Source organism: Alligator sinensis, unplaced genomic scaffold (genome assembly GCF_000455745.1).
Source record: "Alligator sinensis unplaced genomic scaffold, ASM45574v1 scaffold392_2, whole genome shotgun sequence".
In the NCBI taxonomy this organism is placed as follows: Eukaryota; Metazoa; Chordata; order Crocodylia; family Alligatoridae; genus Alligator; species Alligator sinensis.
Window position 1 is genome coordinate 895,368 of NW_005842145.1, and position 23,470 is coordinate 918,837.

The 23,470-nt window shown below is 43.2% G+C and overlaps 1 protein-coding gene across 10 annotated transcripts in view; it reads left to right on the plus strand.

The window, feature by feature from the left end:
* Positions 1 to 23,470, plus strand: part of GLIS3 (GLIS family zinc finger 3) — a 354,919-nt gene that overhangs the window by 83,128 nt on the left and 248,321 nt on the right. For all 10 annotated transcript variants that reach the window (XR_003094464.1, XM_025206209.1, XM_025206208.1 and 7 more), the window contains exon 4: positions 3,242 to 4,373. Coding sequence is in view for 9 of the 10 variants with exons in the window: in XM_025206209.1 (XP_025061994.1) it covers positions 3,242 to 4,373 (1,132 nt within the window). In the remaining variant the exon portion in view is untranslated. The remainder of the gene's footprint in view (positions 1 to 3,241; positions 4,374 to 23,470) is intronic.

Below are 23,470 nucleotides of genomic sequence, written 5' to 3' on the forward strand. Positions count from 1 at the left end.
AACCCCAGGGCTGAGACCAGGAGGGCAGTTCCCTGCCAGCAGCCAAGGGGGAAGGAGCTCTCCCAGAACAAGCAAAAGGGAGAGGTCTGACTACAGGTATAGCTTCTAACACTGGTGAGGGATGGAACACCCCTGGGGTGGCTTGAATGATGTTGTTATAGCCGGGCGGCTCGAGTTTATGTTATAGCCCAGGGGCTTGTGTTTTGTTTGCTGTTTAAAACCGGTGGCTTGGGTGAGGCTATTAGGGGAAGGAGGAGGCCTCATAGGGGACCCACGGTAGCGTGGGGACCCCAAGCGCCAGAGAGGGCTAAGCATTTGGGGCCGCGGAGAGCCCAAGCACCAGAGAGGGCACAGAGCGAGACAGGGCCACGGAGAGCCCTGGGAGGACCAGGCGGCTACATTTATAACAAGGCCCAGACTGAACAATGTCCGTTCCATCTGCAAGGCTTGGGGTGTGGTAAAGGGGTGGTTGGAGCCACGCATAGCCCATAAGGCTAGGGTGCCCTGAAACACCCATTGCAGAACGGGACCCACAAGGGGTCCAGGAGCCCATGAGGTCAGAGTGCACAGCAAACCGTGTCCAAGAGGGCGTAAAGGCAGCCTCCCTTTCCATCAAAAACGTTGCAGGCGAGAATTGAGGGTGCGCATAGAGCCAACTTGGCACTGTAAGGGGGCCTTAGGAAGATCACAGCCATCCTGTAGGACCCCGTGGTGACACTGTGCATTAGTATACCACCATAGTTTTTTAAGTGCCACTTCAATGCTCAGTAAAATAGTCCACTGTGCATTAAAGTGCACGTGGAGACACACTCAGTATCTCCTTCACTCTACCACACTTGGACTCCCATGAAGCACTGTGGAAGCTCAATCAGACACAGCTTAATATTAAACTGACTCAGAACAAAATGTTTCATTTCACTTTTCCCAATGGAAAGAAAAATCAGCAAAATTTATATTTTGTTCCAGAAAATGTAAGTTTTTTTTGAGAAACCCTGTATTATATGGGGAAGAAGAACCTCTACCATAGGCACTGCATTGAACCCTTTTGTGCTGTCTTTTCAATCAATGATAAAATTCCCATTTACTTCAATGAGAAAGCAGGTCAGAAGCTAAAAAAAATGCAGAGTTCTCTGAGGTCAAAAGAAAGAATGCTGAACTTCAATGATGATATGCAAGAAAAAGAAAACAGTTTTCATTGTTGTTTCATGTTCATTTCTTAAGTTTTAACCTACAGTTTAGGTTACAGCACAGCTGCATTTACATAGAGAGAATAATGGTAATTCTTTGCGTAAACAGAAGCGGCTGGTAAGTAAATCCAAAAGGTTCTGATCCAAATCTTCTGTTGACATAAAATGAAGCAAAAGAATGTGTGGATTAACATCAGCTGGGAACCTAACTATTTGTTATATATGTATTTCAGATCTCTAAACTCTGCACTAGAGAGATATATATTCAAAACATTAACTGACAGCTCCAGGGTAGATTTTTCAAAGAACTCCGCATTTGAGTATGGAGGTTTTTTCAAAAGCTTGTCCTTATTTAAATGCTTAAATGAGAGCTGAATTCTTATGAAAATCTGACTTTAATTGTGGATGCTTGAAATTTTGGCCCAGAGCTCCTTTTTTTTTTTTTTTTTTTAATTTTTTTTAAATGGAACTTCATTTAAATTGAATCAGTATGTGTTCCTTTTCACTTAAAAAATTCACTATCTTTCTCAATGGGACTGAAACTGAGGCATTGATGGCAATGGTGCCTGGCTTTTATAAAAAAAATGTGTGTTAAAAGGATGGGCAGTTTTTGACTTAGAGAGGAAAAATATCCATTCCAAATTAGTCAAACCAACTCCCCTCCCAGTTTTATTTTCCACAAATTAGCATATAAAAATCAAATGTTATTACTCCTTTCTTGCTTATACCACAGACAGGGGAGCTGCAAATGACTAGTGCATGGAGCAGAGAGAACAGGGAGGAAATTGTAGTTCCCTGAGCCTCACTTCCATTCCTGGAATACTTCAAGAGTGGTACCCAACACATAAGACTTTGTTGTTATGACCTAATCTAGAATTTAACGATCTGAAATTAGTTTTAACTGATTTATTTCCCCTGTCAGTTGACTCTTAACCACTGTAAAATGTTGTCATATTAAGTAATAGAAGCCACCCAAGCTGTGCTTCCAAGGCTCTGGAGAATAAGTACTGCAATAAAAACAAGCACATGGAGGACTTTTCAGCTTGAAACTGAACAATAATGTACAAACTAGTGTCAGAATCCACCTATTTTTTTTTTCTTGCCTGCTTGGCCTTGCCTTGTATTTCATGCACTCTCCTAGCTTTAATAATCAGATTAAAAATTCTACAAACCTTGAGGGATGAAAAATTGTAGTACCAAACAGAATCATGTCAAGAACAGTCAACATACAACTGCATCATTTATGGAAATTTGGTAAACTATCTTATTCATTGTGAGTATCACATGAACCATTATTCCTATCCCTGCTCCCACTCATTTCAGTGATAGAATTCTTCATTTAACTGGAATTAGGATATTGTTCTATGCTACTGGCAGTGCCCAAGCTAGCAAGAATTTTGGTTTGTTAGCACAAGCTGAAGTCTCTACAATGGTGTCATGGTGACTGCAGAGTAGACGTAGCTTGTAACTTGTTTTATTTGAAATTATAAATAATATTATTATTGTTAATCATCCTGCACATACTATAATCTATAATTTTTTCTTAGCCCTTTTTTTTTTTTTTTTGTGGATCAACCTCTGGTTTTCTTCTCTACCTCTACTGTCAAAAGATAGATAGGCAGTACACCTAACACAAAGTAATATTGGCTTAATAAGAAGTGGAAACACAAAGCTTTGTACTTAATGTCTTTTCCTTCTCCTCCCAAAGTCAGTGATAAAGTTCCCATTGATTTCAGCTGTGCAAAGCCAGGGACATTTGGATCAATTTTCATCCCAAATCTTGAAATGCTTTACAGATTTCCAGTTCCTTTAGCTAGAAACCCAACGGCCCTGATATCTCGTTTATGCATGCAATCCTAGGATGTGCCTGTGGATGGAGTAATTTAGGATGCAAATCTTTGAACACATACAGTTAAAGACCATTTAAAAAAAATGGTCCAAAAACATTACGTGCTTAACTCAGGAAGACAAAAGAACAAATATAAGTTAGTGCCTTGAACTTCTAAGATCTCTTTCTAAAACCACTATCATTGTTTTTTCTGCCTTTATTCCAGGTCTCTCATGTCACGTGAGTCTTTAGCCTCCACAACTTTAAGCCTGTCAGAAAGTCAGTCAACTCCAAGTGTGAAACAAGAATGGTCTCATGGGTACAGGATTCTTCCTTATCTTCCTTCCAACCAAGGCTCCCAAAATGGCAGTGAGTTAGGGGACATACTGAGTTTGCCACCTGGAACATCTATGTCGAGCAACAGTGTATCAAACTCATTGCCATCTTACTTGTTTGGCATGGAAAATAACCATTCCCCTTACCCTAGTCCTCGCCATTCCTCAACAAGGTCTCATTCAGCTCGCTCCAAAAAAAGAGCCCTGTCTCTGTCCCCTCTATCTGATGGCATTGGGATTGACTTCAACACAATCATCCGTACATCCCCAACCTCTCTGGTTGCCTACATAAATGGTTCAAGGACATCACCAGCAAACATCTCCCCTCAGCCTGAGGTCTATGGGCATTTTTTGGGAGTAAGAGGAAGCTGTATCCCCCAGTCTTGCTCTATTCCAAACACTCAAAAAGGTCTTTTCATGGCTAATGGCAATGTCAGCCTCCCAGCTTACAGTGAAAATGGAACTGTGGAATACCAGCGGATGCAGCAATTGGAGCAAAGTAGCTTGCAAGCAGCCATCATGAACAACATGGTGGTTCAACAAGGGATGCCTCTGGTAGACAATCAGCCAATGAACATACTAAAAAGTGAACGTGTGGATGATTTTTCAGGCAGCACAATTAATTTGCCTCCTCCTCCACCTTTGCCACAACCTCCTCCTCCCCCACAAGGTCCGCCACCCCCTTACCATGCACATCAGCACCATAATCAACAAGACCTCTTAAGTCATTCCCATCAACTTTCTTTGCCTCCTTCTGGCCAGGGCCCTCTATTAGATGAGGATGGTGAGCTAGATGATTTTAATGGTAAACACTGCTGTCGTTGGATAGATTGCAGTGCTCTTTATGAGCAGCAAGAGGAACTTGTGCGGCACATAGAAAAGATTCATATAGACCAGAGAAAGGGAGAGGACTTCACGTGTTTCTGGGCAGGATGTCCTCGAAGATACAAGCCATTTAATGCCCGTTACAAACTGCTGATTCACATGCGAGTTCATTCAGGAGAGAAGCCAAACAAGTGCACGGTGAGTCTAAAAGTTATAGCTGATATTTAGTAGAAGTGTAAATTGTTGCTTATGAAGGTGCAGATAAGGGTTACTGCTGCATTAATTTTTGCTTGTTTATAGATTTTTCTTTTAAATGAATGAAATGTCAGCCCATCTTGTCATCTACAAAATGAGGAAGATGCATTCTCTAATATATACACCACATAAAATTTGACTACAGAAACTTTTTTTCAGTTTATCATAATAAATTTTTAATCCAGCCTGAGAAGGTCACATGAGAGAATTTAACAAAGTGAAATGTAGATACCATGAGAGTGAACTTGAATGATTGGTACTTGAAAAAAGTACTTTAGAATATGTATTTATTTGTACTGAAATAGTCTTGCTAATTCAAAGAGTTAGCCAGTTTTTGGAGTCTTGTGTTTCCATTAGGAGGAGAAATTGATGGGAGTAATTTTTTTTCTATGATGCAGTCCTACTTTCTTATAAAGAAAGTAAATAAAATCCTGTTTCCTTGTACACATTAGGACTCAGACAGGAAACTGTTTCTTTGTTTATAATTCTAAGCCTCTTTTAGATAGTGCTCACCCCCAAGATCTTTCTCTCCTAAGATTTTTCTCAGGGGTACTCCCAAGTTTCTCTGGCTCTAGGCTTGTGTTCCTTCTTTGTGTGTTACTGGGGTGTTTCTGCTCCTCTTCTCTCTCACATACATATGAAGTTGCAACAAAATCTATCCCTCACCTGCATTTCATTTCAGTCCCCACTGAAACCCCTAAAATGACATAATTCAAAGAGCGGGGCGAAGGGGAGGTTATATTGTCCTTATAGATGGCATGTATTTTGAATAGTAGTTCTTATTTCTGTTTTCATTAAGCAACGGTAGATTCATTTGTTCCCTCATCTAGCCTGAACTGAAGGAAGCTATTCCACTCACCAGCTCTAACACAGTTTCTTCCAGTGTCCTGTGTAACATGTCACAACAAAAGGATATTTATTGTCTAGGAACAACTGCTGGTTGGTGTTCATTTGGGAGTGACTTGTTGGATTGTATCTATGATGCAAGCTATAAGTCAGTCCAAAGAAGCTATTTTCTGTCTGTTTTCCAGTAAATGTTTTGATGAAAAACTAAACATTTGTGTGTATAAGTGAAGAGAAATTCCTTTTAATTTTGTGGTTGTAAATGCCTAGTTGTGCTGGCAAAGCAGATATTTTGCAGTTGTGTTTGAAGTGGTCCATTGAAAATCAAACTCTGAGGGTAGGTACAGACATTCAGGGAAGTTAGGGGGAGCTTAGACTGTGTTAAAAATGGCCACCCAATCTAATTTAGTTTGCTCATGAATGGATCTTACACTTTGATCCCTAGTTAAGTCGATCTAAGTGCAAACTGTACAGCAGTTCCAGGATGGTTAGATCAGTCAAAAAATAGCTGACCTGAGTTAATTTAACTGTAACTCAAAGGTGCACTAAGTTAGATTGGGTACAGCTAGACCAGTCTAACTGAACTTCTGTATATATTCTGAATGCAGCCCTGGAGCTGGGAAAGCCCTGCTGCTGGCCTCAGTCCTGGGGCTGCACTTTTCTTAGACCCCCTGGCACTGGGTTATTTTTAGCCCCCTAGCCACTCCTCTCTCATTGACCAACTAGCCCTCCCGAGCCCACCAACCCCCACAATCCAGCAAGCTGCTCCAGGTGCAGATTTTACTGGTGGTGGCTGGTGCCAGGAACCAATTGAAGTAAGTCAGGGTGAGGGGAGGGATGGTCAGGATTGTGGGGGTTGATTTACCAGGGGAGGGGTTATTTGTCTAGGATGGGAGGGATCAGGAGGCTAAAAATTAGCCCCTGGTTAGGGGGAAAGAGAGAGCTCCACCCAATCCTGCCAGTCCCCCTTACAGAACCACCAGTCCTCCCTTGGTCTTGTCAATCCCACCCCCTACAAAGCTGCCAGCCCCAACAACCCTCCTTCCCCTCTCACCTCAGTCAAACTCCTGGCACTGGTGAATGCCAGTAAAGATAGCCCTGGGAACAGTTTGCAGAATTTGGGGCAGTTTGGCAACATCAGGTAGAAGGGAGGGGGGGGGAGGGTGTAGGGGAAGAGAGAGAGTTTTGTGGGATCAGAGAGCCTCTCCAATCCCTCCAGGCCCCCTTTGGAAACAGCTAGCCCCCTGATCCTGCTTGTCCCTCCTCCTACCCTGACTTACCTTACATCAAGCTCCTGGCACCTATCTAATTACTGAGTTAGATTGGGGGGAGGACATGTTTAACCCAATTTAGCCTCCTGAAGTTCTAGCTGTAATGTCTGTGCAAAGCCTGAGTGTCACAGTCATAAGAGAACCATCTCCCTTCCCCCTTTTTATTTGGAGTCCCAAAGTCATCCTTTGCTGCTCTATTTTGGCTATTAATTTTACTGTCAAGTCCATTTATTTCTCAAAGGTGTCTTAACAGTTCAAGAGTAGGGGAGGGAGAAGGAGTTATTAGAAATGAAAAGAAAATTCCTCAAGAAGGGGGAGGAAGATTCATAGTAAGAGGGCAAAAAACAGAGACATGTAGAAGGAAGAGGAGATGTGCGAGGCATAATATTGGGGAGGAAAGGGCAGAGAAAAACATGGTAGAAGGAATACTGAGGACTGGGAGTCTTGGAGAGCAGGAAAAGGGATCTGTTGAGTCTATGTAGAAATACCTCCTTCTGTAGCAACTTTTCTGCACTAAACTTACCAATTGTTCCAGGACGGAGTCCTCCAGTTACTTTGTAATGGGCAGGAGCCCTCTCAGAAAACTAAAGTTTATCTCAGTTGTTAAGGCAGTAGCAATCGTCAGCCAGAGAGGAATATGTAGAATCAGTATCTTGCATGATGTGGAAAGTTTTCCAGCTGTGCTCCTGATTGTTCTCTGCGCTAAAGAAAGTATTTTTCATAAGACTTAATACAACATGACGCATTCCAAGAGTATTTGCTTACTCAAGATCCAAACAGTGACATAGATTTTTCAGTCAGTAGTAGTGCCTGGAATGAGCAGAAAGTTCCTGCATTCACCTTGCCCTAGAACAGATGACAGTTAGAGAAAAATTCTTTCCTCTGCTTTCAGAATTATTAGTAAAGCACAGCTGTACTTCATTAAGGCAGAGAAGTAGTTTGGGTTGAAATCTGATTCCCATGACATGAGCATAAACTGGAGCAATGTAGGCCAATCTTTTGAAAGGCTCTGCACCCTCCCTGAATGCCATGCCAATCCTTTTCCTCTGCCTGATCTGCTCTTGTGCCTTTTGCTTTTCACTCTGTGATCTTTTGCTTGATCTCCTTCCTGCACTGCCTTTTGCTTCCTGCTCTATCTGTCTTCTCCCTGTGACCTGTCATGTGTCATGCACCAAAGCTGCCCATGCCACCTGTAGTGCTTGTGCTACAGCTTGGTCACCTCTGAGCATCAGTCCTCATTTTCTAATGGCAAACAGAGAAAGCTTTGGGTCTAGGGCTATCAATTGATCATGATTAATGCACGCAATTAACATATTAATTGTTCACATTATTTTTTTAAAATTAATTAATTGAGCATATGGTTTTGGAGCCCACACCTGGGCTCACTCCACTGCTGTCACCGCTGCCTCTGAGCTGCCTTGCAGGGCAGCAGTGACAGCACAGAGGACCACAGGGCAGACTAGGCATGGAATCTGGGTGGCTGCAACAGGGGGGAGGGGCATGCACAGACAGCTGCAGCCTGCAGGTGGCCAGGAACGCAGCCTGGCAGCATGTGGAGCAGTGCCCAGCAGGTAAGTGTGTCGAGGGCAAAGGGTGTGGGGGAGGGAAGAGTTGGGGGGGCAGGCAGATCACGACCCCCATGGTGAGGGAGGGAATGGGGCAGGAGCAGGAGCTGGGGTGAATGGGGCTCCAGGGCGCATCATGGGATGGAGCCATGGCTCATCCAGGGGTGCATGGGGGGCTGCTCCTGCTGCTGTGTGCACCCCTGGGAAAGGCATGGGGGGTATGCACCCCCCAGATTTGTGCATGGGGTGGAGGCAAGCTGCTGCTGCGGGCTGGGCTCTGCACCCCTCTGCCTTTTCCCCAGGAGCTGTATGATGCCATGTGCCTCTCGCCGCTGGGCAGGCAGGGGATGTGGTGCAGCCAGTGCACAGCTCCTGGGGCAAAGAAAGCACACAGCCCAGCATGCAACAGCAGCCTGCCTCCACCCCATGCACAAAGTTGGGGGGCACGTACCTCCCCATGACTCCACCGGGGTGCACACCATGGTGGGAGTAGCCCCCCCACGGTGCCCCTAGATGAACTGTGGCTCCATCCCATTCACCCCAGCCCTTTCCCCTGCCTCTGTCCCATTCCCTCTCTCACCATGAGGGCATCGATTATACTCCCCCCACCCCTTCTCTCCCCTACGCCCCTTCCCCTCCACAGACTTACCTGCTGGGCAGTGTGTGTGTCTGTCTGCCCGTCACTCCCAAGCCACAGCACCCCCAGCCCTGCTGCTGCCCTTCACTCTTGACCTGCAGTATCCCATGTCCTGCCAGGGTATGTGGGAAACCCCCTCTCCAGGCTCTAAACCCCTCCCCCCCACACACACATCCACATCCCCCCACACCTTCACAAATCCATCCCCACACACACACACCCCACACCCATCCCCCAAACATACAAAGTACCTGCATAATTTTACAGATTCACAGAAGTTTAGGGCTAGAAGGGACCTTGTGAGATCATCAGGTCCAGCCCCCCTGCTCTGGGAAGGAAAAAGTGCTGGGGTCCAATAACCTCAGCAAAGTATGTGTCCAGTCTCCTTTTGAAGATCTCCAGGGCAGGTGCCTTCAACACCCCAACTGGGAGTCTATTCCAGAGTCTGGTCACATGAACCATGAAGAAGTTTTTCCTTATATCCAATCTGAAACCTTCTCCTAGGACTTTATGACCATTGCTCCTGGTTTTCCCTTGGGGCGCTTCAGTGAATAGTTGTTCACCTAGCCCCTGATGTTCACCCTGATATATTTGTAAGTTGCCAGCAAATCCCCCCGATGTCTTCTCTTTTCTAGGCTGAACAGTTCCATATCTGTCAGTCTTTCCTCATATGGCTTGCTCTTCAGGCCTCTCATCATATGAGTGGCTCTTCTCTAGACTCTCTCAAGCTTCTCCACATCATTCTTGAAGTGTGGTGCCCAGAACTGGAAGCAGTACTCCAGCTGTGGCCTCACCAATGCTGAGTGGAGCAGGAGTATAACGTCCGTGCATTTTGCATATTTTGCATAACTGAGTTTTTCTGCACATAATTTTGTTTTTAGGTGTGTGATTAAAATCGTGATTAATTGTGACTATTTTTTTATATCATGCAACTAATCAAAAGAAAATGTTTTAATCATTTGACAGCCCTATGTGGGTCATAAACAAAGCTTAGTGAAAATGTTTTCTCTTTAAAATTTAATGAAACAATATCACAAATTTTGCACAAATATGTGATACTTTGATGCTCTGATGTATGGGTGTGGGGTGTGGTATAAAAGACTAGGCTTGCACTATGGAAAATATACTGTTTCAAATGCTTCCTAAATTTCTTATCATATTGTGAATTTTACAAGTAAAGCTACAGATATTTGTTTTTTTAAAATGTTAGACTTTTAGTGGGGGAAAAAGGCTTTTGAGAAATTTGATGATGAACTATAATTTATAGAAATATTTTTTTTAAAGAGAAAATCAAATTATTTTAGGCTTTGTTTCTAGTGTTTGTTTTTTGTTAAACCCCAATCAGATGTTTATCAAAATACCCTCCTTCTTCCCCAAATGATGTATTTATCAATACAGAAATTTTATATTTATTTATGGTACAACGTATTTTGCATTTGATGCTTTCCAGACCTCATGAAGTGAAGTTTCCTGTCCATTTTCCACAGGAGTTAGTAATATAATAGAAAAAAAGGGAAACAAACAGCGATTTTTTAATTTATTTATTTGTGTGTGTGTGTGTGTGTGTGTGTGTGTGTGTGTGTGTGTGTGTGTGTGTGCATCAATTAGATTCACTGTCAACAGAATAGTAGAAATAATGTGTCTTTAAGAGGGCTTCATGTAATTCATCAAGACCTTAGATAACCTAAGTCAGTCAGTTAAACTAGTCAAATTGCATGAACATTTTAGTAAAATGGCAATTCTTAGCATCAGGCAACGGTTTACAAAAGAGAAAAATTCTTCTGTTTGTGTGTCAGAATAGGCCATGGTCAGTACATTCGTCATCCTGGAGTGATTTCTGTATAGTTGTCTTTTGGAGCTCATTTTCAATGTATTATATGATTTCTTTGATTATTTTTACAGAAACTCTCAGGTTGTCAGAGGAGTGTTATAAAGAGCTATATAAGGCTCCAGAAACCCTATAGAAGGTCAAGGATGCTTCTAAGCTAGGCTACTCAGTTGCTAATAGAACAAATGCAAAACCAGTAGATGCAGCCTAGATTGAGGAATTAGCTTGAACTCAGTTTATTTCCTTCCTACAAATAATACTGACTAAATCATATACTTGAAATCTGATTCAAGCAACTGCTAGTTCTGCATTATCTTATCTATGGTTATTAACTTTTAACTGTATTCTGCTCAAGTCAGGGCCAAGTAAAATACTCCATTTACTTAAATAGTTTTAACCCAGGATAAGCTTATTACTTTCTGTCCAAGTAACAGAGTTTTGAAGAAGTATGTAAAGTATAGCAGCCGTTATTCTAGTTGCTTATTGCAACTGATCATGGTTAAGCAGTCTGTTACAGTTCTGAAAGGTACAGTAAAAGCAGTATGGGTTATGGGTTTCCCAGCAACAGGAGATCATATGATTGTATTAGTCAAATTCAAACTTTTTATGATGCACTGTGGATTTCATTCTCAGGGACCTAGATCATATTTTTTACTATCATACTGGAGCTCTCAGCTACAAAACAGTGAATCCTGTAACTGCAGAGATCTGTGTGGCTGTAAGAGATCATAAAAGGAAGCTAGTAACTCAAGACACTTTATGGCTGGTGCTGTTGAACTTGGTGCTAGTTCAGCCAGTGGTCTATGTTAGGCTTCTTGTGTAAGGTTGATTTGGTGTGTACAGGTATTATATTTGGATCAACATAACCAGGCTTAGGTCAGTCTAACTGCCTAATTGTGCAGGCATCCAGAGGGCTTAAAGGCTAGGGACAGACATTCAAAAAGCCTGAGCCTGAATTTATTCAATCTTTGCAGGTTTAGTCTAACCTGGTTAGGCTGAACCAGTTTGTAACTGGACAGACATTTTCTCTGGACTGAGGAACTTCAGACACATGCCTGCAGTGGCTCAGGCTAGAAGCCAGGGGGCGCTAGAGCAGCCCTCCCTTCCCTTCTAAAGTGCTGAGCTGAGACAGGGGCATGGCTGGGCCCCAGCAGTACCTCTGATTAGGGAGGTCTGCCTGCACCATCCCAGGCTTTTCCCTGCTAGCTGCTCAAGGGGTGGGAGTGTTGCCAGCCTCCAGCCCCCTTCTAGCACTCTGAGGCAAGGGTATGTGTGTGGAGTGCATGCATCTGTTGATGATATGGAGCTTTTCAATCTCCTTCTCGCTGCTTCTTTATAGTGTCTGTAGCAAACTGACAGGTGAGCAAGCCAGCAGGGGGCTGATGACAGTGTTTATCACCTCATTAGCAAAACAGTAAGCCTCTCTCTATTAGTTCAAACTCTTCTTAAACAGCATACCAGCTGACCTGTTGATTAGCTCCAAAAAGCCCTAAGCAGTCACTGTTCTGTCTGCGTGTCCGAGTGAAATTGGAGACACACACACATAGACACCTCTCAGCATTAGCTAGCATACCACATGCCTAGGGTCTGTGGGGCTAGGGTTTGTGTTGTGGGAGATGGGAGGGAGGTGGGGAATCCCAGCTTGCCCAGCAAGCAGCGGGGGTAGGGCAGGGGGAAGCCAGGCAGACCCTGATGTGCCTGCAGTCTCTGCCAGAGCTCCAGCCAGGAACAGAGGGGAGGGACCAGCTCTGCTGTGGAGCAGAGAGCTCCATCCAGGCATGAGAGCATGCTAGGATGCTGGGGGAGTCTGGTTTGTCTTAAACGGGCAAGGGGACTGGGACAGACATTGCATAAACTGATTTGAGCCAAATCAGTTAAGTCTGATACTACATTCAACCAGGTTTATCTCAAACTGGCTGTGGCTATTTTCAAGCTGGTCTGTGTGCACTGAACATCTGTTCTGTTACATGTTTAAACCAGTTTCTGATCACTTAAACTGATCTATGTGCAATGTCTGTCCCTAGCCAAATTGCCCCAAAATGGTGCACTTGATCTAAGTTAGTTCACCTCAGGAGGTGCACTAAGTTAGATCAACAAACCTGATGCAAAACTGGTTAACCCCAGTCCCAGGGATGTACTATTCCCATCCCCCACTGACTCTGATTTTTAGTGCCCCGACACATCCCCAACTGGGCAACCCCCTGTCCTCACACACCCACCAACCCCACCCTATAGACCCACCCAACCATTCCTGTGGACCCAGTAGCCCCTCTGATCCTACCCAGCCCTTCCCCACATTGGTTCCAGGAACACTGAATATGCACATGCACTAGTCCTGGTCTATGGTCATATGACTTAACCAGATGCATGACTTAACCAGCGTGAATGTAAACCAGATGCAGCGAATGGCTGCATGCACCTTGTATTAGGCTTCTTATCTATATTTAGTTGAATCTACTGTTGAAGCTGCACATTCAAGATGGGCACTAGATTTCTAGTACACTTTCTCTGTGTTAATTTAAAATACTGTGTTAGGATTTTCATCATCTCATTGCTAAGATCATTAAAATTGGTTGGTGGTTTTTTTTTTTCTGAATGGGAATGTCTAGCTCAAGCAAGACTTTATTGAGGGATGATCTGTTGCTGTTGTTATATAGATAGTCAAACTAGATAATCACAGTAGTCTCTTCTGGCTTCATAGTCTAGGAATCTATGAAGCTGAGGAATGCTGTGTACATGCACTGGGTCAGTCCACAGACGGCTTTTTATGGAAAGGAAATCCCTTTTAGTATTTTAAAAATTGGATTAGTTCCTCTAATAGGGTTCTGTCTAATCATGTGCAGTCCTGCATAGATTTGTTTGGGGATCCTGTCTTTACTTTCTAGTGACTTGGTTACAAAAACTGACAATTCATCCATGACATTACAGCTGCTAATTTCTATTATCCACATGTAAACTTTTAGCTAAATGTTAATGTTTCACATTTAGTGTTGATCAGTATGCTTTTAAACAGCAGAAATTTATTTAGCAGAAAACATTTTTCCTAAATAAAAGAAATAGCAGTTTTGTTAGATTAAAAATTAAAAAGAAACTTGAATGAGAAATTTGTTTTGAAATGCCAGTAGTTGTTAGAGTTGAGGTTGTCATCTAATAAAGCACACTTGCCTACAGTTATCACATAACAATATTTGACGTTAACACGGTTTCTCCTTATATGAAAAAAGATCTGTTTGGTAATGTGCGGGCTGGCTCCTGATCTCGGGGGCGAGCCGGGCCCGTCTTTGTGCACACAGGCTGTGGCCAGCAGCCCGGGCACGTGGGGCCAGAGAAAACCGCGGCGCGGTATAGTACGCTCGAGCTAGAATCAGTCACGGAGGTGTAATGGTTGATTGAAAAGATTATTTACTTACACCCAAGGTGGTCGCGGTGTAGGCTGGTCAGCTTTCCAGGCACAGCTCTGCTTGAGTTCTCGGTGGAGGACTCTAATAGACTCGGTTCCTGACCCCGGAGCGGTTTAGGCTCCGTGGGTTCAACAAGTCTCGTTCACGGAGCAGCTGTATCTCCGTGGGTTACTCGGTTCCCAGGTCCCCCGGAGCTGTTAAGACTCCGTGGGTTCGACAGTTGGGTCCACAGGATAGGGATACGTCTGGACTGCGATCGGCGACGGGGAGAGGCTAGAGGTTATATTCCCTGGAGTTGTTAAGGCTCCGGGGGTTCGGTAAATAGGTCCCCCGGAGTTGTTGAAGCTCCGTGGGTTCGACAAGTTAAACCTCTGTTGCCCTCTTAAGGAAAAAGCTGGGTTCGAGAAAATCAGCAGCGCTTAGAGATCCTCACGCTCCTCTCCCGAACTCCACGTGCTTTCTCTCTCTCCGACTTGGGCGGAAACTACCCAAGCCTTTTGTATGGCTAGCAAGCCAATAGGGCGGGAAAAGCTCCTGCATGCAGGTTCTTAATTGTAACAGAATGCTCCACCGTGCAAAAGAGCTGCAATTTAGCGGGAACACAATTTAGCGATGCCGAAGCACACACAAACAAGAAAATCACAACTTTGGGTTGTGACAGGTAACTGTGAAAATAATATGGTAGCATTTGACAAATTCAGACTTTTCAATCATTTTTACTGTGTTGGTGAGTTTATGGCATTCCCTATAGTTTATAGTGCATGCTTTTTGTGCTTAAAGGTTAGCAGAAAAACATGGTATTTAATTAACTTTCTATTGGTGTCATGTAAATAATGAGCTTAAAATGTTGACTTTGGTGTAATAGTCAAAGTATGCGGTTAGAGATCATTTGCAGGCCTTCTCTTCACATTTACATACAGTAATAATTGGAATTCATTCCCTTTCAAGCAAAGTCCAACTTTTCTGCCTTTACTGATACCTTACTCAAGCACATTTCTGCTACCAGTAATATTTTTGAAGTGTAGGAAAGTTACATAAATATTGATTTTTTTTTTTTTTTTTTTTTTTTTTATCAAATCTGCTTGATGTGATTTAAATTAATAAAATTAACAATAATATATTTCTGTCGGGTCTGAAACAACATCAGTTGAACATCTGTTAAATATAAGAAATGTCTCAGTTTCCAGACTATGTCCCCTGAGACATCAATATAGTAAATTCATAAAACAGACAGCATGGTAAAAAAGAGAATGAGATCTTAAAACGTTTCAACGATGGCTGTATGTCACATGGAAATATCTTTTCTGTGCATGTGTGTGTGTTTGAAATGTTTTGGTTTTTTTTTTTTTGTTTTTTTTTTTTGTTTTTTTGTTTTTTTTTTTTGAACAAATGTTCTTTGAACAATATATTTTATACGCACCCCCCCATGTATATGGGTAGATGGACAGATATATATGTAGATGTATTGTACAAAGAACATTTGTTCATAACATTTTGTTCAAAGTAAAATTATGATCAAAGCAGAAATAGGTTTTGCAAAAAATTTCTTCTTTCAAACTAACTTTAATAATGCATCTACATGCATATGGTATACCATTTGTACAGCATGTGTCATACAGGCTTTGTATGTACTGGTTTCAAAAACTGCTGTTTCATCGTAGGAGGAATGGCTCCTATATTTGTAGGAGTGACGCCTATATTTGATAGTATTTTTTGTTGTGAAAGTTGCAGTGTTTGTTGAGAAGCCCTGAGCTCTTCGTTGTTTGCAGCAGCAGCTTTGAAAGTGACAGGAAGAAGTCTGTATTTATATACTGTATTTACTAAAATCCAAGATGAAATTTTTTTTTTTAGTCATTCATTGTGAGGAGAGCAAGCCCCTCATCTTGGATTCAAGTACAAGGTAGGGGCATGTGGCAGCTGCAGGTGCAGCCCCAGGCTCATGGTTGGAGTCAGATAGAGCCACTTCCTCAGCCCTGCAACCTCTCCCCTACATTGCTTTTATTCTCCCACCACCTCTCTGCTGTTGCTTCCCACTTACTTGCCCTGTGTTGCCGTTGCCTCCCGCTACTTGCCCCATCCTTCTGCTGCTTATGCTCAGTTCTCGCTCTGGCTCCAGCCCCTGCTTGGCAAGACAGCTCTGACCTTGGCTCCGGCTCTGACTTGGTCCTGGGCTGGGGCTGGTCCTGGGGCCAGAGCTGCCGCAGCCACAACTGCTGCTGCCTGGCTGGGTCAGGGCTGGAGCCAACATGTGCTCTATGCCCTGGCCTGAGCCCAACTGAGGGTAAACAGCAGTGGTGGGAGTCAAGAGCAGGTGGACCAGGTAGCAGAGGAGCAACTGGCAGGGGAGAAAATGCAGGGGTGGGGGGGCATGCAGGCAGCATTGGATTGGGAGGGAGGGGGCCAGGCATCATGGCACTGAAGGCCACAAGCACAAGAGAGGTATGCATTGAGGGGCAAGTGGTGGGGGGAACAGGTAACAAGGGACAAAGTGCAGAGAGGCAAGGGGTAGATGTCAGGCCACTTGACTCCCCTGCTGCCTGGACTCCCATCTCCTGCCCCCCCGCCACTACTTTCCCACCTGCAGCAAGGGGGAACAAATTTAAGATGAATGACCAATAATTAGATTCTATACATGGAAAATTACAATGAGTTTATATAGTCTCTGTGTATAGGACTGGGGTCGGCAGTGTTCTTGGGCAGAGTGCCAAAAACACCTGCAACCTCAACTTGTAAGATATTGGCGTGGCAGGAAAGCTAGGAGGTGCCTAATCCTTGTTGTGGCAGCACAGCCCTGGCCACTTCCCTGCTATCCTCCCTGAGGTGCATATGTAACCGGGGCGGTACTCCAAGAGGTACCCCTTCTCCAATTGAAGGGATCAAAGCAGGTGCACAAGCGCTCTGGGAGGTGTAGGGACTCTCCTCCCCCTATAGAGCAGAGCCAGACCACCAATGGGGACTTTATCATATACCTTTTAATGAGGGAACAATACTGGGAACATAACAGGCATAAATCAGGGGGTATAGTGGAAACCACAGTGCCCCAAGGGGGCAGGATTCAACAAAGGTTAGACACTTACAATCATTGAAAAAAGACAGGGTTAACAAAATATATAACACAAACAGTAGAGCAAACAATACTGGCTGGGGAAATATAAAAAGGCACAAAATGTCAAATGACAAGGAAATATAGGGCCTAGGTAGCTGGATAGGGAGAAAGCACAATGGCCCCTTTCCACTGCAAGAAGACTTCTATTTTGTTAGTTCACTCACCCCAAGTCACCCCAGCTGGGACTTGAACTTAGATCTCTCACATGGTAGACCGAAACATTGCCACACAGCTACCACTGTTAGCAGTGCTTGAAGCTGCTGGGGATCTTGACCATCCCGGGGCCCCGGCCTCACATTGAGCTGCCTGGCCTCTGACTGGAGGAGCTGGCAGCCGAGCTAGGAACCTCTCAGGTCGCTGCTCAGATCTTGCTGGAGCTAGGGAGCCTCTCCTGCTGGACACAGCCTCTCATAGGGGATCCTGGAGCCCAGCAGGAAGCCTCTTCTGCCAGCCACATGCTGCGCTGCTGAGGGTCCAACTGCTGCCTGCAGGTCCTGCTCCTTCAGGCTCTTCTGGGGCAACTGCTCCCGCCCCGCTGGCCCAGCTCTTGCCAGCTCCTTCCTCGTGGTCCCTTGCTGGTCTCTTTCCTGAGTCAGCCTCTCTACCCCTTTTATCCCCCTCCAGGTGACCCAAGGGGCCAATCAGGGGACATGGAGGGTGAGTCTCTGGGGCCTGATTGATGAGGAAAGGGAATCCCAAGTCCTCCAATCATCTTTTGCCCTTTCAAAACCCCTGGGCTAAGTCCCTGCCAGCCAGCTCGTCACACATACCACATTCTGGCACATGTGCCAGGGATTGTCTACCGCCGGTGTAGAATGTCATTATTGGGGTTTTGTGCCACGTGTTTGTGAATTTATCCAAATCAGCATTTTTACTGTTTTACTTTCATTCAGAATGAACTTTTGTAGCACAACAACAACAACACCTTTCCTGCGATCCATACAAGGTTTTAAATTATTACTTGATTGTACAACATGGGTGGTTAGCAATATTCTAATTTACTTCTGTTGTGTTTTCGCTCCCATGTACTATGGCTTACAAGAATATTTTTTAGATTTTTCAACAGCTAGTATCAAATGATTAAAAAAATGACAGATAAATCTCAATAGTAGAAATAAGTCCCAGACAAATAAACAAATCTTAAACTATAGATTTGATGTAAAAGGTAAGGCCTATAACACAGGCCTTCTGTTTCCTTGGCAGATTTCCTAGCCAACAGTTTATTGGGCTAAAAAAGGTGCGAGGGCCCTGTTCTTACTCTTCTGGAAAACTGGTACTAATTATGATTGGATATGGGATGTTGGTTGTGACTCTGGGGCTTAAAAATAATATTGAGGATCAATTTAATAGAAAAGCAATTGGTGCATTTACAATATTTAAGTAGACAAATGCCATGTTTATTTGTGTGCATATTGATTAGCATTCTGTTATTTAAATATGTTGCAGCTAGCTATGAAGGTAGTCAGGGAACTGAGGTAACCTATTTTTGTCATCATTCAGGCTTGAATGAGGGGGTTTTGGGTTGCTCCATTGTAGCAACTCCAAACCCAACTTCTGAACAAAATCCATAATTCAAGCTTTGTTTATTTGGCTGGGTCTTATTTCTCCTTTTGAGATTTATCTGTTATTTTTTATCATTTGATACTATCAGCTGTGATGGTTAGTGTGGTATGGTGTTTAAGTAAAAGAGGTCCTGCATCAAAACCCCAGGACCTCTAGCTTCTCAGGGGATTACCCTAGCTACTAAGCTATGGGGGCAAAAGAAACACGTGATCCTTTTCTCTTTCCTGAGGCTAAGTTTGGTTGTCACAGGAAATGGATGACTTGATTCTCTGCCATCTAAGTCTAGTGTATATCTAGAAGGGTCATGCATAAAAGCTGTGGCTGCTATTGCACATGCTCAGTTGGTGCAGCTGTGTAGTTGTGCATAATCAGGGATGATTCCTGATGGGGTGCAGTGGTGCAGTAGCACCCTCCTTTGATTCCTTGTCCACACAAAGTTTTAAAACAACTGGTTCGCAGTGGCAGTAGCATTTCTATTCAGACATTTCTATTCAGGAAGCGTGGGAGTCACATGCCTTCATGGCTTATTGTAATCTAACCGATTCCTTCTAAACTTCTTATCCCACAGGAGTTAATGGCCTTCTCTCCTTTTTTTTTTAAATTGTCATCTTGATGTTCTCCTAATCAAGTTAGTTTATGCTGCAGTTCTGCTATTACCTTCTCCTCTTAATGTAGCTCCTAATACACAGCCTGACAGGCTGTTTTTAGTTCTAGCTAAAAACATTACTTGGGTGTGGAAACATTAACTCAGTTGAATGTCAATTTAGGTGTGGAAATATTTTCAGTGAAGCATTGGGTACATTTTCAAGATGCTCAAAAAGGTTTGATTTTTGTTTTATGAATCAGAGAAATGCATTTCATTCTGATGACAACAGGACCAAAGAAACAATGTATTTTTATTAGTTTGTTGTTTTTTAGAGATTATAACAAATACATGCATGTTCCAATAAAGTTTTATATTTGTTTTTGCTTGGATCTCAAACTAAATAATATAGCCCAAGTCCCTAGCATATTAGTAAAGCTTCTGGTTTATTTTTACCTGGAGAAAAATATGTATTGTGTTGTTTATATATGACGATGCACCACACCGCCTCCGCCCGGGGCCCCGCCCCCCCCCGCCCATTACAAAATGCTAGATCCATCCATATGCATAGTTGTCCATGTATTGCTATGAATCCTGGAACAGAATATCCTAAGTACTAAAAATGTCCTGTAGATGCCCCAGAAATGGTCACTTAGATGACCAGGAAAGAACAGAATACATCCTGAAGACTTCAGTGGGGTTCCTGCTGGGCATAATCTTACAAAATCAGTTAAAGGTTAGTAAGGTTATTGATTTAATTGAGATTACTCATATTAAGAAACCTAAGTGTACAAATACATCTTTGTATATCAGGACCTCAGACACCCAAAAAATTCAGAATTAAAGAGCTGCTCTTTGATCACATGGCAACTTTGACTCATCTTAATGAGTCACCCACTTCTGTATCAAAGAAGACTGCTCCATCACTAAATCATTTATGTGTTAATAATTTGTCAGGGACAGTCTGTGACTGAAGGATTTCAGTGTTTTCAATGCACAATTTTGGACCTACTGCCACTCATTTTACCTATCTCACAATGCTTGTAATTACTGGAAAACTGGATCACTTAAGAACATGACCATGATGAGTTATGTGCTAACTGACACAACATTAAAATCAATCTGTGGTCATAAAGAAAGGGGTAAAGCAAGTTTAACATCATATCAAGATTATAATTAACCTTGTGGCTCCATTAGGGTTTAACTGACCAGCAAGCCTAGCCTCAAAAATTGATTCAGTCAGGTTTAATATAGTATTATTTACCATGACTCCCCAAAGTTGTATTCTAACGTGATTTACATGCCACCTCCTGTTCTCCATCATCTGGGAATGTCTCCCCACTTAATAGCACAATGGCAACAGCATGATCATTTAAATGCTGTGGAAACAATCTTTTAGGGGATATGTGTTCCATTATACACTTCCTGTATTACAGCTGTTACCATCTAAACTAGGAATGAAATAAAATGGAGATAAAAGAATGAAAGCATTATGCAGTAGCACTACTGGCACCACCCTTTCCCCTCCCCCACTCACCCACCCACCCACCCAAAAGCTGTATTTTAAAAAAAGATGTGCAGTAGCATGTGTTTTTATGAAAGGGTAAGCATGAACTATTCTGATGAGTGAATTCTGCAACAATGAAATCTTGTTTGATTTCATTTAGTTTTATGCTGAAGAAATTCTCTATAATGAGAGACTCTCTGGAACTAGGGTTTCAGTTTGTACATGCTCTGAAACAACTGGAAACATTCAGTCAATTTCACTAAAATTGGAGTCTCATTGTTTGGCATGTACTAAGCACTTGCCTGCCTTTACAGATACAGCCATGTCAGTATACCTAGTTATAGTACTGTTCTAGTTATACAACATTGCAATTTTGTAGTATAAATGGGATGTTAAGCATATTTTTAAAAGACATAGTTCATAAATATGTTTAACATATCATCCAGCCTACAGAATGGAGCCAGGGTATGATAGGATCCCCTGAAATGGTTTACTGAAATACTGATGGGCCCTATTTGGGCAACTTCAGTGAGGTACAATAGTAGCACTCGGTGCAAACAGAAGGGACAATTTTTACCCGATCTGGCCACAGAAAATGGTTTATAGCTGTTACCAAACACAAGTGCACAGCTGCAGACCACTTAAAAAGGCTGATCAGGTGAAAATCTGAACCATTATTGTATGAGGGGCCAGATAAAGACAGTTCAAAACAGAGTGTCTTCTTTCACTTCTGTCTGCACTGCCTCCCAGTCTCAAGCTGTTTTCAGAATGGGAGAGGGGAAAGGGAGTGCAGGGAGTTCAGTCTGGGTTTTTTCAGCTTCTGCTAGAGATGGGGTAGGTGTATTGGAGCCCCCCCCCCAAGGTGGCTTTGGAACCAACAGTGAACTTCTGTTTGGTCTGGGGGATCATTGTAACTCAGAACACTTCCTGCAACACCTTCTAAATTACAGCGGGGAGCTGCACTTCTGTCTGTGCCCTCAGACTGCTACTGATCTCTTACTGTTACCTTCTCTTAAATTACTCTTCTACTATCGGAAGATCCCTTGAGCAAGACTTAATGGAAGCAGATGACTTTTCACTGGTGACAATGTTGGGAATGCAGATTGGGGCTTGAATGAATTTCTCCACTGAGGGGAAAAAAAAGGAGGAAAAGATTAGAGCAGTGGTTCTTCACCTCTTTAGCCTCTTTCACAGATGAGCCTATAAACTTTACTTTACATTATAACCTGCCTAACATTTGACTCCCCAGGTAAATCCTCCTCTTTTTACCAGCTATATCCATTGCCCTTTCCACCCCACTCCCTGTCACTCACCCATTGACCAACCCAATTTACATTTTAACTGACTGGCTTTCTTGCATATGCATTGGCCTCTGGCTGCTTCATTACTCCATCCAGGAAGAGCACAGACCATCTGCAGACACTTCCTCTGCCTGATGTAGGGTAATTGTACCCAAAAGCCTGCAAAGAAGAATTTTTCCAACTATCTGAGTTGGTCTAATAAAAGATATTGGATTTACCCAAAGAACCTTGTCTGCCTATGTCCTTAGACCAACTTAGATGCAACCTACACCCTTTTAGTTTTGTGGCACTCCTTTATGAGTTTTTGGAATTTAGCAACATTCCATTGAGAAACACTGACCACTGAGTTAAAATGTAACCAGTGCCAGTTGAGGATCTTTCTGCCCCTTTTATGCCCCTGGTCTGTACCTGAAGGGGCAAGTGTGACCCCTGATTCTACAACTGCTCCTCCGGCAACTGGAGCAACGTGCTCCCACTGGCCCAGGGAGCATGGGAGCAGGAGGGGATAAGGTGGGCTGAAAACGCAGATCTGCATCCACCCGTCTGCATGTGTGCAGCAGAATGTGCTGCTAGAAGCATGAGGGAGGGCAGGCAGGGGCTGCTGGGAGGCAGGGACCAGCTTTGGGCACTACTTGTCTGCAATATGCTGGGGTACCCAGTGCTGGGCTGGAAGAGGAATGATTACTTTCCCCCTGGCACAGGAGCTGGGCACTTGGCATCCTTGGAAGTTTCTTGCCTTGCCCTAGGTTGCCACAGCAACATAGTTAGGAACCACTGGATTAGAGGAACATTGCTAGTAGGGAATGCTAAAATTACTTTCCCCAAGGACAGCTATTACACCTCGAGTCAACATTGTTAATGACATCCATGTTTGCTGTTTGTGGGTATAACTGCATTACAATCATTATTTGAAATCACTCTTACCAGTTTAGAATGATAATTCCCCCATTTGTTGAAGAACATTTTAAAGTAGGTTTGGCACTTTGCTCATTATTGTCATTACAGCTACCATCATTTGTGAGGATATACAGCAACTTTATTTCACGAGTGCTCAACTCTTGAGGATTAACACCTCATTACAAAGTTCAAGATCACAAGTGAAACATTTAGAGAGAGGTCATTGTGCTGAGAAATTCCTTTTTAAGGACTGATTTGCTGCCTGTAATACTGAAATATAATATTCCCCATCTGTTCATATAGTAGCTTACTTGATACAAAGAGTTGTTATAAATGCTTTTCTCTCTCCTCTCCCTATTTGAATGCTTTCTTTTGGTCATGGACTGGCACAGGCTCACGGAAAAAATGACAACATAGCCTCTCTGGGTACTTTTGGTACATTTCTATAAATATGTTGAAACAAAACTAAATTGCTTTGGCTCTTTACTATACTCTTTTGTGGTTTACACTTGCAAAATTACCCCCAAGGATGATTAGA